The 18,470-nt window shown below is 40.2% G+C and overlaps 1 protein-coding gene and 1 long non-coding RNA gene across 2 annotated transcripts in view; both read left to right on the plus strand.

Moving 5' to 3' along the window:
• The window catches only part of LOC130144671 (uncharacterized), a 178,074-nt gene that overhangs the window by 111,463 nt on the left and 48,141 nt on the right, over window positions 1-18,470 (plus strand). The gene's annotated exons all lie outside the window — the stretch shown is intronic.
• EGF (epidermal growth factor) overlaps window positions 1-18,470 on the plus strand; it is a 60,850-nt gene that overhangs the window by 25,642 nt on the left and 16,738 nt on the right. The window contains exons 9-19 of the mRNA XM_056328579.1: window positions 2,521-2,643; window positions 4,486-4,611; window positions 5,415-5,551; window positions 6,963-7,111; window positions 8,717-8,821; window positions 10,642-10,865; window positions 14,388-14,555; window positions 15,342-15,491; window positions 15,939-16,088; window positions 16,726-16,842; window positions 17,860-17,985. Of these exons, the coding sequence (XP_056184554.1) occupies window positions 2,521-2,643; window positions 4,486-4,611; window positions 5,415-5,551; window positions 6,963-7,111; window positions 8,717-8,821; window positions 10,642-10,865; window positions 14,388-14,555; window positions 15,342-15,491; window positions 15,939-16,088; window positions 16,726-16,842; window positions 17,860-17,985 (1,575 nt within the window). The remainder of the gene's footprint in view (window positions 1-2,520; window positions 2,644-4,485; window positions 4,612-5,414; window positions 5,552-6,962; window positions 7,112-8,716; window positions 8,822-10,641; window positions 10,866-14,387; window positions 14,556-15,341; window positions 15,492-15,938; window positions 16,089-16,725; window positions 16,843-17,859; window positions 17,986-18,470) is intronic.

The following is an 18,470-nucleotide window of genomic DNA, read 5'->3' on the forward strand; positions in this document are numbered from 1 at the left end:
GTATGTAAACACTTCGAGTATCGAGTATCATATTGGAGAGAGTCTTCATTTAACACTGGAACTGCTGGAAGTTGGTTTTTTTTTGTGTTTGTGTTGCATTGCTCACTTCCAATCCCTGATTATGCATGTAGGATCAGCTTAGAACTGTGTGAACGAAATCCTGATGTCATGTTTAAGGAAGTGTAAGTTACACAAGTTACACATGAGTAATCAAGCGTGAGCCTCCTCAGGAGAAAAAAGAAAAAAAAAAAAAAAAAAAAAAGTCGGGTTTCCAGAGAGACCTCTTTGTTCAGACTAGGCTCTGTGACACATTTCAGGTGGATAAGCAGTTATATCTTTTTAAATGTGGTCTCTGAATTTGGCTTACTCTGGCTATCCTGCATAAGAATTTGCACAGCTTACAGCATCATCTTTTTTCTCTTCAGGCCAAGGTTGGTAGTGTTGCTGATGTGCATGACATTAATGAAATTAAGTGCACGTGCATCTGTTTACAACATGTAAGATACACAGAAGTGCTTATAAAGTTGTTTATTATGGGGATCTGTTGCACCTGGGCATTTGTTATTTGTTTTTCTTTTGTCAATTAAATTCTATATAAGAAGTATGCCTGAGAGATCGCATCCATATAACATAGGTATGTAATGCAGGAAGCGCTCTGAAGCTGGATAAATGTGAATAAACTAAATGCAGAGACCACAGAAGTGGAGGGAAAAAACAAAGATCTGTCTGTCAGTAAGCTTCAAAGACCATATTTTAGTCACAGTAAGAGTCAGAGGTGAAGGGGTTTTTTTTCTCCCTTGATGCAGCACTGTGTATATTCAGCCTACAAATGAATTAAGCCTTTCTAAAGTAAGTCTAGAACATAAAATGTGAAATGCATCCAAGTTTTGAGGTCTTAGGATATTCCCAGTCACTTTTCTATTCCATAATGAAGTGAAAATTAGGCATAGACAAAGATCCTTCTACATTGTTTCCATGGAAATAAAACATTGGCATATGCCCCAGGTAGAAGTGCCAGTGCACACCAGCGAGTTCAGTCTGGGTCATGGCAGGCTCAAGACCTAGGGTATATTTAATATCGCTACTAGAGAGTCAGTCTATCTATTTTAGACTTCCAAGAGTCACTTCTCCCTCTCTATTAAGAGAGAGCCAGGAGCAGGATACAGTGACCCCGCCGTGGGGGTGCGGGGTGTGTGTGACAGCTGCAGATGGCAGCCAGATGTGACAGAAGATCTATGGGAGACCTGCAACCAGAGGCTACCAGGAGGTGGGATATCCTTTTGTGTCCAAAACAACACTCGGGCACTGTGCGACTCAGTCCTGCTCTGGATGACTAGCTTGATGCCTGCTTTTTGCATGGCTCAAATTAGGTAGAAAATAATGTTTTTCTAACACAGGCTAGGGATACAGCATGGACAGTATAACTCCTTAACTACTGCAGCACAAGGCAGATATGTCACCAACTACGCAACTTGAGAGAAAGAGAGAGAGATGCAAGGTGAGAAGCCCACATGCTGACCAGACATTTTGATGCTTTGTCCTCCAAGTCCTTTACGAAGCTTTTCATCCAATGCCACAAGCTGTGGTCAGAAGGAAACATGAGATCAGTTTCTTGACCCTCTTCGCTGTGCTTAAGGGGTTAGAACAGTCCAGTCCAGAGTACAGTTGCCCTGGAGAAGCAATATTTGCAACAGCTATGCACCATGTAAGCCAGTGTATCCAGCTGATTCAAAGAAGCAGCTGTGGGAAATTTGCATTAGTTCCAACCTTCCAGCAGGTGTTGCCATATGGCACTAGAATTGGCATAAAGAGATGCAGCAGTGTAATACGGAAGGTGGAAGAAGCATATCCTGTGAAATTGCACTAAAGAAATACTCAAAATAATGTTGGCACCCCAGCAACCATAATGGAAAGTAAAGGAAAGCTATTGCCAGCTCCTCAGATGGTTTTGCCCTTACAACTTCAAAGTTGCCGCTAAGGAACATAGCTTTATTTCTGGAAGGTTCGTCTCCTGTTTTCATTGATTCTATCTCTGTTACCCTTGGAGTAGTAGCAAAGTAGTTTTTCCTCATTCTCTTTGTGTTTTATAGTTGTTCTTTCAGTATAATTTCCTTGTAGTTTTCAAAACCTGATATATTTTTGATGAGATGTAAAAAAGAGAGCTTTTTAAATTATTTCTATTTTGATAACACATCTTCATACAATTTTGGAAAAATTAAAGCTGATCAGCATAATGGCTTCAGGACCCAGCAGTTTAGGCTTTCTCCTTTGCTATAATTAGGAGATGGTGGGGAAAAAAAGGAGTTTTGGAAAAAAAAAAGAAACAACGAAACAAAGCCGAAACAAACCCCAGAAAGACCACAGAAATGTACTCTCAGCATCACGTTTGGTTTTTCTTTTTTTTCTTCTTTCTTTCTTTTTCTTTTGTTATTTAAGAAAGTGTTATCATCTCTTCTGGGGGGGCTTAGTAAAACTTTTTATCGTTCTTTAAGATTTTTTTTCCTCCTTAAATTGCTGTAGAGCTAATTTCCTGTACAAGTAACAACACTGAATGCAGCCATGGTTGCCTTCAAACATCTGAAGGGCCTGTTTGCTTTTGTCCTGAAGGATCTGTACTCACAGTGGATGGCAAAGCATGCACGGGTAAGTAACATTTTTTTCTAGCTGTATTGACTGCCAAACTGTTTGTTCTTGGCATTGAGAGCCAGAAGTGAATGAAGGCATTTTGCACTCATTTTGCACAGCTGTAAATGATTGTACAAGAAAGGAGGCAATGGAAGGTCAGGCACTTTGAGCAATATTCATCTTCAGGTTTTAATAGATGTTTCTTAGCAACAGCATCCAATGTTTGCAGGTCAAATTCTTTTGTTGTCAGCACAGATCAAGGCATCTCCCAGATGTTTGTTGCAGGAGACATCTAAAATTTATATTTCAGAGGGAATATACATACAAAATTAGAGCTTGAGTGAAATCTGAAGATGGCTTTATTGACATCATGCATCCAGGTTCAGAGTCGCTCTAATTTACAGCAATTTCATCTAATTACCCACAAATGGAATTTTTGCAGTCAGAAAATTAGAAGCTACTACACACACTAATCTGTCATTCCCTATTCAGCAAGCTTTCCAAATTCAGGGCACTGTATACAGCTTTTCAGTCTTAGGGATCAAGATAGCTCTGTTAATGCCGTCCTTACACCTTGAAAAATCCCCTTCGCCTTTTACATCCCTTGCATATTGTGGACCGTGCTGTATATGTAGATTTAGTGGTGCTGTTTTACTAGGGACACTCCACTGAGTAAGCTCATGTTGGCATTGAGGCTGTAACCATTGTACAGCCCCAAGAAGAAAGAATAGTTTCTTTTTGTATGAAATCTTGGTTTGTTGTATTAGAAAGTATCAATTCATCCTCCTAGCCTAATTAACTTCTGCAAAGAGAATGGTGTTAATTGGGTGTTTCTTTGCATGGAGTTCAAAGTCTGATAAAACTTGTTAGTGTATTGTAGATGGGATGAGGTTTGCATGGGAGAAACAGTTTTGTGAAATATACCCCACTGTCCTGGTTTTGGCTGGGACAGAGTTAATTTTCTTCCTAGTAGGTGTTATGGTGCTGTGTTTTGGATCTAGTATGAGAATAATGTTGATATTACACTGATATTTTAGTTGTTGCTAAGTAGTGCTTACCCTAAGTCAAGGACTTTTGAAGATTCATATGCTCAGTCAGTGAGGAGGTGCACAAGAAGCCGGGAGGGAGCAGAGCCAGGACAGCTGACCCAAACTGGCCAAAGGGATATTCCATACCACAGAATGTCATGCTCAGTATGTAAACTGGGGGGAGTTGGCTGGGGGCCACCGATGGCTGCTCAGAGACTGACTGGACATCTGTCAGTGGGTAGTGAGCAATTGTATTGTGTATCACTTGTTTTGGTTTGAGGGCCTTTTTTGGGGCTTTTTTTGTTTGTTTTGTTTTGTTGGGATTTTCCCTCCCTTTTTTTCCCTTGGGTTTAGTCCTTCTCTCTCTCTTTCTCTCTTCATTACAATTCTTGTTTTGTTGTTATTATTTCAATTATATTTTACTTTATTTCAATCATTAAATATTTTTTATCTCAACCCACAAATTTTACCTTTTTCCAGTCCCACTCCCTATCCCACTGGGGGTGTGGTGGAGTGAGTGAGCAGCTCTGTGGTACTTAATTGCTGGCTGGGGTTAAACCCTGACAGCCTACCCCTCCATCCCATCTCCCATCTTGTGTTGTGAATTTTCAGGAAAAACTCTGGATGAAGTTACTACTGATTTCCTTTCACTTCACTAGACTTCTGCTTTCAGCAGGAGGCCTTTCAGTATATCTATCAGTCACTGTAATGCTTTGCACTGTAGACATCCTAAGCAAAGTGAATTGCTCTTTTGCTTATACCTCTGATGTTGTTGTGGATTTTCTTTTTTCTTATAATGGCAACGTTAAATTTTTCAAATGTTCTGTTTAAGGATGTACATCTCCAGATAATGGTGGCTGCAGTCAGATATGTTCTTCTTTAAGCCCATCCTCCTGGGAGTGTGCTTGTTTTCCTGGATATAAGCTTCAGCAAGACAGAAAACACTGCACTGCTATAGGTCAGTATCACTGTGCCTGCATATTTCTGCCAATAAAAGCAAAAATATTTTGTAGAGTCCTTTAAAGTGGATTGCATAACTGGGATCCATTTTTGCACTGGTTTTAGGTTACTTTGTGAAACTAGGGAAGTATTAGTTTGGAAAATATGTCCTATTTTGGAAATACACCAGAATAAGCACCAGTATATGCTTCAGTCTCCTGGGCTGCTGTACTGCAGAGGTCTACGTGTAGTATTCAGGTTTCTGTGCCTTCACATAAATGTGGATGTAGTTTCTGCCCAGTGGTACAGAATTGGGGTTGAGGTGTCCACATCTGAACGAGAAGGCTGGAAACAGTCTGTTGAAGGACCCTCCCTACAAGGATATTTCTCCCCTCCAGCCTCAGAGAGAGAAGGAAAAGTAAGTTTGTGGAAAAATAAGGGAAAACCTTTATTTTTTGGAGGACGGCATTTTTCTTGCATTTACTGTGAAAGGCTTCTCGTGCAGAAGTTGAATGTTCTGTCATTTATGGTGATGCCTTGAGGCTAGGTCACTCAGTGTGAAATGCAGCAGGGCCAGTGACTGCCTTTATCACAAATTTTGCAGCTGGTCTTGGGTAAGGCACTGATGCTGAAAACCTATATTAACTTTTATCTTTGATTTCTGAGGCAAATGGAATGTAAAACAAGGGTCTTCATTTCTTTGTGCATCTGTTCGTCATTTTGCCTTCTACTGTTACTTAAAATGTTAGCTAGGTAGTAATGCAGGCTAGAGATCACTTCGAACTTAGTGGAATCAACGTATGTGCAAATTTTCATCAACAGGTCCTAAGCCTTTTTTGTTATTTGCAAATGGCCAAGATATCCGCCAGATCAGTTTTGATGGAACAGATTATGCAAGTTTACTTGACTGGCAGATGGGAATAGTCTTAGCACTGGACTCTGACCCAGTGGAAAGTAAGGTAAGGCATTAAAAATGAGAGGATTTTGAAGTGTTGCAAGGACAAATGGATTGGGCTTTCATGTGCATTAACCTTTCTGCTGTCAGTGATCCAGATTACACATTGTGCTGCTCGTTGTTCTGTTGCCTGTCCAGGAGCACAACTGGTACAGGATGCCACACACTGATCTCCCATAGTGAGACTTATTTACACTGTAAAAGTGTTACAAAAAGATACTGGATGTCCAGTAGAAGCTGATGAGGGGCTCAGTTAAGTTGCTGGAAACTTCTCAAGGCCTGGATGGACACCACTGAACAAATGAGAATGTTTCCAGGTCTGTGTTACAGGAAGATCACGTCAGGCACTGTTGGTACATCGCCACTTGCTCCTGAAATAGGGTCCTGCTGAGGATCTAGCAGTTGTTCTGTGCTGTGCTGAGTGTAAATCAGACGTGCCGGTGACACTAGGTGTGCAGTCTTGTTCCACGTTTGTAGGGTGGGTGCACGGTGCGAGGGGAGGTGGCACGCAGCGCCGGCTAGGCTGCAGCAGCCTGGTCCTGGTGGCACAGAACTGAGGCGCAAGGTAAATTAACGCAGCATTGCTCTGTGCTCCCACAGTAACCAAATTCACTGGTTTAATGCTGGAGGCCTCCCTCCTGCTTTGTTTTGATGCTAACCATGAGGCCAAACAAAGTTATTGGTTTTGTTGTTACCATTTGCAAAGAAAGCCTCAGCATTGCTTTGCATATGATTCTGCTTTAGAGTTTTTGGCTCCCTCTGGATATCAAATACAAGACAATATGGGTTTTTTCCCCCTTATCCTTGGAAAACACAAACCTAGTTTCCCCACAGTCAGAGAACTTTTATTTTGACCCAAAACTGAGAAGCCTCTTCTGGAAATGCTAGCACCTTACAGAATAGACACCTGGTAAAAAATTCAGATAAGTGCAGGCTGAAAGAGCTAAAAAAAAGAAAAAAATAGAAGCAAATTATATAACTCCTTCTCCCTTCCCAGCTCTTTGGCACACATAGAGTACTATTGTCTTCTTCCTGCTCCTCCCTCTTTAAAATGAGCAGGCAGTGAAATGGTAACATGCTGCTTTTTGCCTGCTCCTACTTTTGCTTCCTCAGCTGTGCCTGATGTGAGGTAGCTACTCGCTGAAACACAACAGGATATTCAAAGGGCTGTATATAGGGCAATCGGGATTTACAGCTAAGCACAAGCTGCCTGTAGGAGTCATCCTGGTTGAAGGATAAGTGCCTTGTTATTTGATCAGGGATCACAGGTTACCTGAGCAGCTTTTTGTGAGTAAGCAGTTCAGGGAACTTTCAAGATGAAAAAGTTATTTTAGAAATGGAACTATTAGACAAGGCAAATAGAACAGAAAGTTAGATGGGAACTAATAGCACCTCATCTGTTATTTTTTTCACAGATTTATTTTGCCCACACTGCCTTGAAATGGATAGAACGAGCTAATCTGGATGGCTCAAATCGTGAAAAAGTTATTCAGGAAGCTATAGATATACCCGAAGGCCTTGCTGTGGACTGGATTAACCGTAAATTGTATTGGACAGACAGAGGGTACGTGCTCCACAGTGAATTTATGTTGAAGCATGCCGTAAAATATTTGGAATAAATAACGGGTGATACAGAAATAGCTCAGATATCACTCTAAATTCAGTAACGCTTCACATTCTGATTGGGTAGCTGTAATCTCAAGTATATACTGTTGGAAGGTTCTTTAAAACAGAAATGTTGGAAGTTCACTTTGAGTCTGCTATTGTATTTTTATCTTCGTCTTTCCAAGAAGCAAGGGTTTCGACTCAGTTGCAAGGAATCTAAAGCATGTACTGCATATATACGTATATGTATGTGCACACGTGCATGTGAATATATAGGTATACACTCGTATTTATATACATGCACTTCATGTCTGTATATATAGGTCTATCTTTATATCTTTTTATATATATAAGAAAATAATGAGTATTACTGCACCAAGTACACCTTGGACAGAAGTCAGCATTGTTGACAGCTAGAATCGTGCCCCTTTAAGCTAATGGAAGGTCTTTGTCAGTTATCTCTGGTAAAAGAGGAGTGACTACTGGAAGCTAATAAGATTTCACCTTTCAGTTGATACCTAACCTTACACGCAAAGAGAAACAAACCCGTCCTTTGATGAAAAGGCAGTGTCAGATCAGAACACATAATAAAGACTCCTTGAAGAGCAGTCATGATGTTTCAAGTGTGACCCATAATTTATTAGTCAATAAAAAGTGGTTTTGAATGTCCAGATCACCTCCCTTTTCCCTTTTAAATATGCTACTAGTTCACTTCCTTCCTATTAGGTACAACTTCGTCTACATGATTGTGCTCCTGTATAAATATGCCAGTGTTTCTTGTGAAATGTGAAATTGTGCTCATCTCTGTAAGACAAGAGTCAAAGGTGAAGCTGTGAATTTGCCACTTCCTCCTCACTCACTGCATTTACCTGTTTGTATTCCATATATTTCAGAAATTTTTCAAATATATTTCTCCTTCCGTCTTTGTGTGGCCTTTCTTTGCAGGTTCAGGTAGGCATGGAAGGCTGTAGGCTTGCTTTCGGTGAGAGGCTGATGTTTGTTTGGCAAGACAAAGTTTGTAGCAATAAGTACAGTTTTCTGGAAAAAATTGCATTGGGAGGCTGGCAATGTAGATTCTATACATGCCTGCCATAGATTTTATGAGTCATCATAAGGACCTTAGCTTCATTCTAGTATATGTAGATATAGAATATATAAAATGCTTGATGATTTCCAGATGAAAAATGCTATGTAAAAGTATTGTTTAAAAAAATACTTTACACATTTGATAATGCCATTCAGTTAGGAGCTTGTTTTCCTCCTGACTCTCTTCAAAGCTAACATTTATCTATTATTGTACTTCCAACTCCTTATTTACCCAAAAAAGGAGAACTTCACGTCTCCTGCAGAGCAGCAGGTATTTTATCATCATGTCCTGGACCAGATAATGAGGCTGCAACACGAATTTCTTGTTGATAAAACAATGAGACATCCTACATCAGCGGGATTATTTCCTGTCATTGTAAAGTTATTTATTACAGTTTTGTGCTGAACTAAAGCAACAAAAAACCTCAGTATGTTCTGCCTGAGAAGGGAGGACCTAACAGTGCCCTGTGTGTTGCAGGAAGGCATCCATCGAAAGGAGCAATCTGAATGGAATGCAAAGAAAAATGGTCATCTGGGAGGATATCTCCCAGCCCCGTGGGATTGCCATTCACCCATTTGCTAAGTAAGGACTGATAAATGCAGTTAATTGTATAATACTTGGGGAGGCATTTTAAAAATGAGCATGCCAGCCTTGCCCTTTTGGCAGTAAAAAGTGCGTTCGTCTCATGTTGAGGTAGTCACTGCCTTGCAGAGTTGTGTGAACTGTGATGTTTTATTGCTGGGTTTCTTTTGTGAGTTGGGATGCGTTTATTTCTCATAAATAAAATTTTAAAATATTATATATATAATTTAATAATTATATTTATACATAATATAAAATAAATAAATAATTGAAATTAATCTAATTTATAGAATGATATATAGAATTTTTAAAATACCAGAAGCGTTAAAGATACCATAAGTAGTTTAAGCTAAAGAAAGGCACAAGGAACTGAAGTCACCCTCACAGCTGTAAGCACCACACTACAAACTTTCATGGTTCCATACCTATTGGTGTGAAGAAGGTAGTTATACTTTTAACCAGTGATACTTACAAAGGGGTTTTTTTGCCTGTGTTTCAGTTTCTGAGGAAACTAAACCAGATCTAATGTTGTGGAGATTCATGGACTTAAATGCACCTTATTTCTTCTTATCTAGTCCTGAGATGACCACAGGAGTTTGGAATGTGTAAACTCTTGATGAAATCCTGGCCATTTTAATCAATGTCAAAGCCCCATGGATTTCAATCAATATGCCTGTAGTAGGACAATTTTAAAACTGTTGATTTTTTATTATTTTTTTTTTTAAATGCTCATATCCTGCTATAATCAAGTACTGATGAATGAGGGAATGAAGCCAAGTTGGGAGGGGCGGGCGTTTTGTTAGCTTTATTCTGAACATATAAGACTCTTTCAGTAGAGGTTGAATGCAATAGAAATATTTTGCAGGAAAGCTTTGAAGGACAGGTAGGTTCAGGGAGTTTTTTTATTAAATTGTTGGTAGAGGCAAAGGCTACAAGGGGAAAGGGAGAAGAAAACATCACAAAAAACCTTCCTTATTAGAAAGTTAATGGTGAGAGGAGCAACAGGCATTATAGCAATGCCCATAATTATAAAGTCAGTATTAAAGAGGGATCTGAGACACAATTAAGGCTATTGAAAATACAGATCCCTGCATTGGCTACAGCAAAAGTGCTCACATAAGTAAAGCAAAGTGAATCTGTGGATTATTTCAGTAAACCTGACAGAGGCAGCTGATCCCTGGGAAGATTGGAGTCTAAACGTCAGAAGTTATTTGTGGTTTTGGCTATCCCCATTTTAAGCTGCCATCTAGCACTGTCTGTTCATTGAAAAAGCAGTAAGCACTCAGTGAGTAGCACTCAAGACTCTAGAGGGAGACCCCAAGAATCATAATTTTATTAAAAGAAGAAAGAAGGCTGGCTTGATACTGTTTTAAAAGCAAAATAGCCTGAGGACTCTTGCTTGCTTTCCATGGGCAGTGGGTAATTTTGGTTCCAGTTGTGTGTTGTTACACCCTTGTTTAGACAAGGGGCTGGCAAATGCATTATCTTCTGTTTTCTGGGCTCGCTAAACCACTCTCAGCAGTCACATGGAAAATGCAAAAAAACATATATGAAGAGTATGCAGTTAGCATAGGTGGGAGTTGTTTCTCCAAGGTTTTGTGCCAACGAACAGAACGGGGATTCTTTGTAAGTCCCACTCTAATCACCTGGAGCCTTATGGCAAGTGTGAAAAGATCAACAGCCAATATACCTGCTGGAAGTGTGCGCTTTTTCTTATGTGCCTCAGGCCTGTGTTGCTCTGAGCTGCTTTGAAAGAATTCCACAGAGAGGAGGATAAACATTTACTTACCGACTGCCTGTATGCATTTCATTTTCTAAAGGAGATTATTCTGGACTGACATGGGGGTCAATCCCCGGATTGACAGCTCTTCATTAGAAGGCATTGATCGCCAAGTTATAGCCAGCAGTGGTCTGGTGTGGCCCAGCGGAATAGCTCTCGACTACTTAGCCGACAAGGTGTACTGGTGTGATGCTAAGCAGTCAGTGCTTGAGAGTGCAAACCTGGATGGTTCTGGTCGAAGAATTCTGGCACAGAGCGATGTAGGTGAGGCTTTGGGGTTGATAATTACCTACTGCTGCTTGTCAATGTGTGTGTGTATCTGCATATGTGCTTGTGAGTTACCAGCCAGTGGCTGTCCGTACAACTCTACGCTGAGGTTAATGACATCATTCTTCATTCTGTTACAGCTGACTTTTATTCATTTTAACAAAAGAACACCTTTCTAACAATCTCTGTTTTTAATTACCAGCAACTTTGCACTGTATAGAGAACTTCTCTGCCTTCACAGAAAAATTAAAAAAAAGGACACAGTTAAAAAAGTGGCTTGCTTGTTCCATGTGTAATTCAGGTTTTGCTGTGTTTATTCCACCACTGAGTTATATTGACGTAAGCTGGAAGAGGATTAGTCTTGGCCAGTAAAGGTCCTTGAGCAATGAACCTGCATCTGCACAGTGTTGAACACTGGGTTGATTCTAAATACACAATAGACACTGAATGGAAAAATGATTTATGCAATACATTGATAGTTGTTATGGCTGAAATTTCTATTGTTTGACACGTAGCTATTGTTCTGAAGCAAGAGGACAGAAGTATTAGAAATGAAAAACTGATGTTGTATTACATCTAAAGTAAAGCGTATGTTTAAGAATCTTGTACATGCCAAATTAGTTTCTGGATAGGACAACTCCCTTTGTGCATGATATCTCTCTGGGGACCATTTTGTAGGTGTGCATACAAAACATGGGCAGAACGAGGGAGGACTCTTGGCTCAGTACCATGACAGCCATGGGTAAAGGCTTCACAGTTACTCAGTTAAGCAGTTTCTGTTCTAGTCTGTGCTCTGGGAAGGCTTGTGTTCATCTCCTAAGCCAGATGCCCTCCCTCTTGTTTGAAGGTGAGCAGAGTGAGGTCTTGGAGGGAGCAGTCTTCTCCAGTTCATAAGTCATCAAAAGCCCTGAGCAGAGTGACTTCCCAGCACCCCTCTCTTTTCCCCTGCTGCACATATTCTGTTGTACACTCCAGCTTGCAACTGAGCTGCAAAGAAGAACCTTGAAGCTTGTTGAAAGTTTCACTTCGTTTGTCACAAGGAATGAGACGGTGTCTTACGGGGAGAAAACAGAGAACTAGGAGCACTAGAGAAACACAGGGTAGTGGAAAGGAGGCAGGCTTGGAGCATTGATATAGCTGTTCAGAGCTGGGAGAAAGGACATCGACACCTGTATGGAAAGAAGCAAAAGAGATGAAGTGCAGACCTGTAGGGTTAGGAATTTAGAGAGGCGAGGCAGAGATATCCTGATGTTTTGCTAATGCTGTTAGTGAGACCAGCATTCGGCTTCTGCTCTCGGACAGCTGTACGCCGGAGGACGGGAAGGTGGCTTCTCTTCATAGGTCTCTGCTACAACTGGAATTTTTATTACGGCAGCTCCCTCTAGTGCCCCTGTACTGAGAAGTCATTCAGTACAGCTGCATGCAAAATAGGTAAAATTATTTCCACTCTTCTGCTAACCCTGCTTTCAGCTGTAAGTAAAACAGCCTGTAAGCACCCACCCAAGGCAGTGAACAACACAACCATTGTGTTTTGTTTATGCAATTGGCCAGCTTTGCATTGCTGTGGAAAAGATTCATGTGGTTATTCATTTTTCTGTTCCTGCTACCTCCATTGATGACACTACGGTTCTCTTTTTAATCCTTAATATGTTTATGAGTTAAAAGGTTAAGGAATTGGTGGTCAAAGCGTGGTATTGTTTGTTGATGGTGGAAGTTATAGAGCCTAAAATTGTGAGTAAATGTTTGGATGGGGACAGGATCTAGATCTGGGGCTTTCTGTTCAAATTGCATGAAAAAACCCCACAAGACTCACACCCAGAAATTAAACATGACTCAGTAGAGGTAGTGAAGTGCTATCAGAATAACAATATGCTCTTCAATTTAACACTTCAAAACACTTGAACAATGTCTTAGAATTTGTCTTAGATAAGAAGAGTTTTTTTGCAGTTTGTGATGTGTATTTAAGATATACCAACACATACTCCTTCTCCAAGGTTCTAATTTATCTGTTGTTTTGTTTGTCTGCTTGTTTGCTTGGCTTTGATTTTTTTTTTTATTATTACTTTTAATTTTTATTTTTTACCCTAATAACTTTTGGGTTCCCAATTTCATTACTGAAATTGAACATCACCTAGTTGAGGTCTACATCAAAAAACAAAACCACAGATCATAAAATCATGTGCCTACAAAATACACGTTTCAGAGGGGCTCAGAGTGCAGTGGTACAAAGTGAGGTGCATGTTCAGACTGTGCGTAAGGACCAGGAGAAAGCAAACCTGCTTCAGTCAGGAAGTACCCACTCTGAAACCAGGTGGATATCCATGGAAGAACAGTATGTGTTCTCACCTTCCACTGCAAAAAGCTTGCCCAAAGGCTATCCTGAAAGCAGATTTCTAAATGTGTAGAAAGAATGCATAGTCTCATATGGACAAGCGCCAATTTTCTATCATGACAGAGATATTAAAGAGTCAGGATCGTTTAGCAAAGATCTTTATAAGTATGTATGTCCTTATATATGAAAGTTTCCTTTGGATTCTGAATTCCTTACCTTCTCTGGAAGTTAAATGAAGGATCTGAGTTTTCCTAGTGTGGATGATGTTGTGCTACCAAGGAAAAATTGCTGTACTCTGAACTTGGGGTGGAATTTCTCTCATGTACTGTTAGTCATGTAAGTGTTAGGTGCCTGGTCTAAGCTGGTGTCTATGTTCCTGTTGTTATCAGTGAAAAGAGAGGAAGCTACCTGGATGATCTATGGCATCCTGGGGTTTCTGTTAGCTGTTACTGTTAGTTAGCTGGCTAACAAACAGTGACTAACTAGTCACAGCCTACTGCTGCTACTTAGTTGAAGCAAGGAAAATAAATTCCCTTCCTGACTTTTGCAGTGTGATGAACTGGCTAGTGAATGTGCATTCACATCACTAGTATGTACCTGTGGACCACTATATTGCACTTGTGTGTACTTTTGGCAGTTGCAGAGACCACACACTGGCTTTGGGGTCCTACCATGAGTCAGTGGCTATAGTGTCTGTAGCTCCCAGGCTGCCCTGTGCAGGTACACCTAGACAGGATGACACATGTCCTAAGCTACTCTCCTCCCTGTTATGTGAAGACTGCACAAGGAGCTGCGTACCTCAGCAGCTCTGTGCTGGGCCACTTACTGGCAGAGGAGAAAGGCACTCCACTTCTGAAAGGCTGGTCCCAATGCTGCTTCAAGAAATGATGATGCCTGAGGTAGCAGCATCTTGTGAACTGGATCTGGTTGGAGGTCACCAGCAGTACAGAGACTGTACTGAGCCAGGCAAGTGTCATAGTCTCCTTTGCTAAGAGCGTGAGTACCATGTGCCCATGGTCCATCACTCATGGACAGTTATCCCTCCCCATGAGACAACAAAGTGAAGAAGTGGCTACAGCTATGCCCCTGTGTTAGGAATAGACCTGTATGCAGATACTGCTTTTGTCTACATGGCTTCTTGTCTATGTTCTACAGAAGTGGAAATGAGAAATCTAATTTCTTTGTAGGCCACCCTTTCGATGTAGCAGTGTTTGAGGATCATCTTTGGTTTTCTGATTGGGCTAGGCCGTCAGTAATGAGGGTGAACAAGAAGACCGGCCAAAACAGGGTACGTCTTCGAGGCAGCATGCTGAGACCCTCATCAATGGTTGTAGTTCATCCTTTGGCGAAACCAGGTATACTGCAAAAATTAAGCAGTTATTCCCTTCCAGCCTCCTCTTGTTCACTGACGTCGGTAGAATAGATGTCCTTGGGGAGCGGATTATCTTCTCGGAAACAGGCTCTTTAAAAGGCCTTGCATAGTCAGGCTGGCATTTATTGAAAGCATCATCTGGGCACGTGTCCCAGGAATGCTAACAGGTTTTGTATATTTATGATTGTGCCCAAGAATAGATGCCGATCAATTGCCACAAGGCTATCATAGTTTCTTAATTCCTATTTATCCTAGTTTATTAGCACCCCTCACACACACACAAATGATAACAAATTACATGGAGAAAGATTTTGTAAGATTTATTCATTTTGGATCAAATAATTTGATTTTCTCTTGGGAACAATCTCCTTGTAAGCAGAAAAAAGTAATTCAATAGACCAGGACTGAGAGAAGGTAATCACAGGTTTCCAATGCCCTTGTAATGTTCTTTTAGGGAATGTTAGGACTGTAAATATTAAAGAAGAAATAATAAAGGAAATTTAAAAAAAAGTGATACTTTTAGTAGTGAAGTACTAAAAAGTATTCACATACTTTTAGTATGTGAATCTGCTTTCCCGCCAGAGGCTAGGTGATAATATATACACTTTACTATATGCATCTGTTTTTAATTAAAAAATAAAGGGGGGTGGGGGGATGTTCTAATTTTTTTCAGTCCTTACTCTTTTCCCAACTGCTTCAGCTCTGCACAGCTAAAGGGAGATGTTGACTGAAGAAGCAGCTTGTTAAGTTGCCTGTTTTTCTGCATTAGGGGCAAATCCTTGCCTTTATGAGAATGGAGGCTGTGATCAGATCTGTGAAAACAATTTTGGAGTTGCCCATTGCATGTGTCATCCAGGATTTTGGAAAAACCAAGATGGAAAAACCTGTCATGGTCTGGATGCTTCCAACACAACAGCAGGTACAGTCCTTCATTTCCAAAAAAGAGCCTCCCCAAACCCCTTGAGGATCCTGACAGATAGCAATGGAAAATAGTCACCTTGCTTTACGTAATGAATGATGGTTTCTCTGAAGAATGAAAACACTGGTGGTGTCCTGGGACAATAACATGTTGTCTGACCATTCTAATTTTCCCCTTGATGTATTAGCCGTGCGTATGATGTGTGCAGTGCTGGCAAATATTGTGAGCAATGACTTGCATTCCTTGTCTTTTGCCTTTGAGAAAACCTACTAGTGAGTGGATTTAGGAATAATTTGAGGTCGGGAACAGGCTAATCTGGGAGGACACTGATGTTTATTTTAAAAGGAAACCATCAGGATTATTGGAATGTAGACAAGTGATAGAAGATCAGAAAGTTAGTTCAGTAGATCTAAATAGTCTGTGTCACTTTTTTCCTGTCTTTTCCAGAAAGCGTCTCTGTGCACGAGGAGGTAGTGCTGATGCCAGTGCCAGAGACCTTGCTCCAGAGCACACAAAGCAGTGGGATGTTGAAGGATACACACAGTGGGGAAAAGCAGAAAAGCAGCATTTTGTTGATGGCTGAAATCATGGTATCAGGTAGAGTCCGATGATTGTCTTCCTTGTATTTAATGTGAGGCTTTGAACAGGTTTATAGAACGGAAAGAAATCATAGGCCTTAAAGGAAGAAACGCTCAATGTCAACACTGGTGGCATCCGTGCTCTTAACCCTCCTACATGAAGTTGGGTCTATGCTATTATGCCAGGTGGGACTGCTTTTTTGTTTGTTTGTCTCCATGTTCTTTTGCTATGTCAACAAAACTTGATAACGTTATTCAGGTCTAAACATTTCTAATTTGGAACACCTGTGAAAGTCTCTCCCTTAGATTTTATAAGTATATTAAGTTTCTCTGAATGAAATTGCGGTAAAACCATCGCATTATATTTATGTTCGATGACAGCAGTTCATTAAATTTTACAATAGGTTTTGCATACAATGTTCAGAAATCCTGATACTAAATGACACTTCAACTCCATCTAGACAAAGGCAATAGCCCTAATGATTGTACTGGCTTGTCATCATTAACCCTGGAGAGCTATGTTTCAAACTTTGACTGTATGTTCTGATTTTCTTGTTATTTTTTTGGCTGGTTGGTGGGTTTTTTTAATATACAGTATCTCCTTTGATCTGTCCAACTGCATCTAGTATTTTATTTGGTTTTTGTTTATGCTATAGATCAAGATGACTGCACTGCACTAGAATGTTATGTCAATGCAGAGTGTGTTATGCTGGAAGATGGTGCTATATGCCAGTGTTTGAAAGGATTTACCAGGAAGGGGAAATCGTGTTATGGTAATAAAAGACATTAGTGCGACCTTCTGGAAAACTGTAGATTGGGGGAAAGGAAGAAAATCTATCTTTTCTCACATTGGCAGCTCTGCTCCATGAGCCATCACAGAAAGGTGCTTGTTTCAAAAAGGATGATGAGCAGAGAACACGTGAGATGAAATGACTAATTAACACATGCCTTATTTTCCCTTGAGTCATGAGTGTTAATTCTATTAATATTAACAAGCAATCAAAGGGATAATAGGAATAAAAGCATAATGTATTTATTTGTAAAAACTGTCTCATTATAAAAGCTCGGTTCATATACATGACAGTTGATGTATAATTTAGAAGTATTTATTACGGAATCTCTTAAAAATTAGTATTCCTGATGTAATGTTCATATAAAATTGCTGCTCTAGTTTCTTTCTAGCACTAGACAGAGGCACTAACGTTCAAACAATACATTACTCAGAGTGGTCTTTAAGTTTTTGGACTTGCATACAACATAAATGGAATCACTTTCTTCTCTCATAAAAGCCAAGACAAGAAGGCATTAGAAACAGAACAATTTACCATTTGATGGCTAAGCATGAAGACTCACAGAAGTCTAAGATGCTATGGAAAGGAAGAAAAAAAGTGGAAGATTAAATGGGTGTAAATTTTTCTTTTTATTGTGGTATTTCTTTTTTTTTTTTTTAACCTTATGTGGTTTTTTTTCTTAAAACAAAGTTTATTTTTGGGTAGGGTTTAAGAGCTAAGGCTAGTTTTGAAGAGGATCATTCCCTCCAAACAGGGTTTTTTTAATACCTCTAGACCTCCAGTTGAAAGTAACTGGTTGACTATCTTAGGCTTTTTAGAACATCCTCATCAAATTTCATACCAAGAAAAGACCACAAAGCCCTTCTCATTTGCTTCAGATGCACAAATGACAAGTGACAGCATAGTCTGAGGGAGATTCATGATGTAGACATTTCTTTTTATTGATTTACTTGATGTTTTCATGACCCGCGTGTCCCATCTCCTTGTTTTGCCTCACAGATGTTGACGAGTGTGCTGTAAATATGGACCGCTGTAATCGAAACGTGTCAGGGTGTATCAATACGGAAGGGGGCTACGTCTGTAAGTGCCTGGAGGGCTACACCGGAGATGGAGTCCATTGCTACGGTGCGTGTGTGAGGGCTGTGCTGTGTCTGGAGGATGAATGAACAGAGACATGTCTTATGATTCGGGCTAGGCTTCCATCAAGCTGTGAATCTGTCAGATGAGCTGTTCTGCTCCTTTTTGAAAAATCTGGTGACATTTATAATTTCTTCCTTTTTGATTCTTTCCTTCCTGTTTGAAGTGTGGCAAGCTCAGAAAGCGATCAATATGCAAAGCCTGTAGCTGTCAGTGGATGCCTCCTCTCAATGTTTGCACTCTTTTTAGTAGCTACAGCAGGAGACAGAGGAAGAGTGAAGGGGGGAGGAGGGAAGCGGAGGTGAAGCAATAGAGCTTTATTGGAAATCGTTGCCATGAATATAAACGAAAGCAGGTATTGAGTGTGTCATAATACTCATCAAATAATTCCAGGTCTGTTTAATAGTCATGAGGTTCAAGGTGTTGACACTGACAACTTGAGTACATTTAGAGTCTTGTTAATAATCAGACCC

Source organism: Falco biarmicus, chromosome 1, assembly GCF_023638135.1.
Source record: "Falco biarmicus isolate bFalBia1 chromosome 1, bFalBia1.pri, whole genome shotgun sequence".
Lineage (NCBI taxonomy): Eukaryota > Metazoa > Chordata > Aves > Falconiformes > Falconidae > Falco > Falco biarmicus.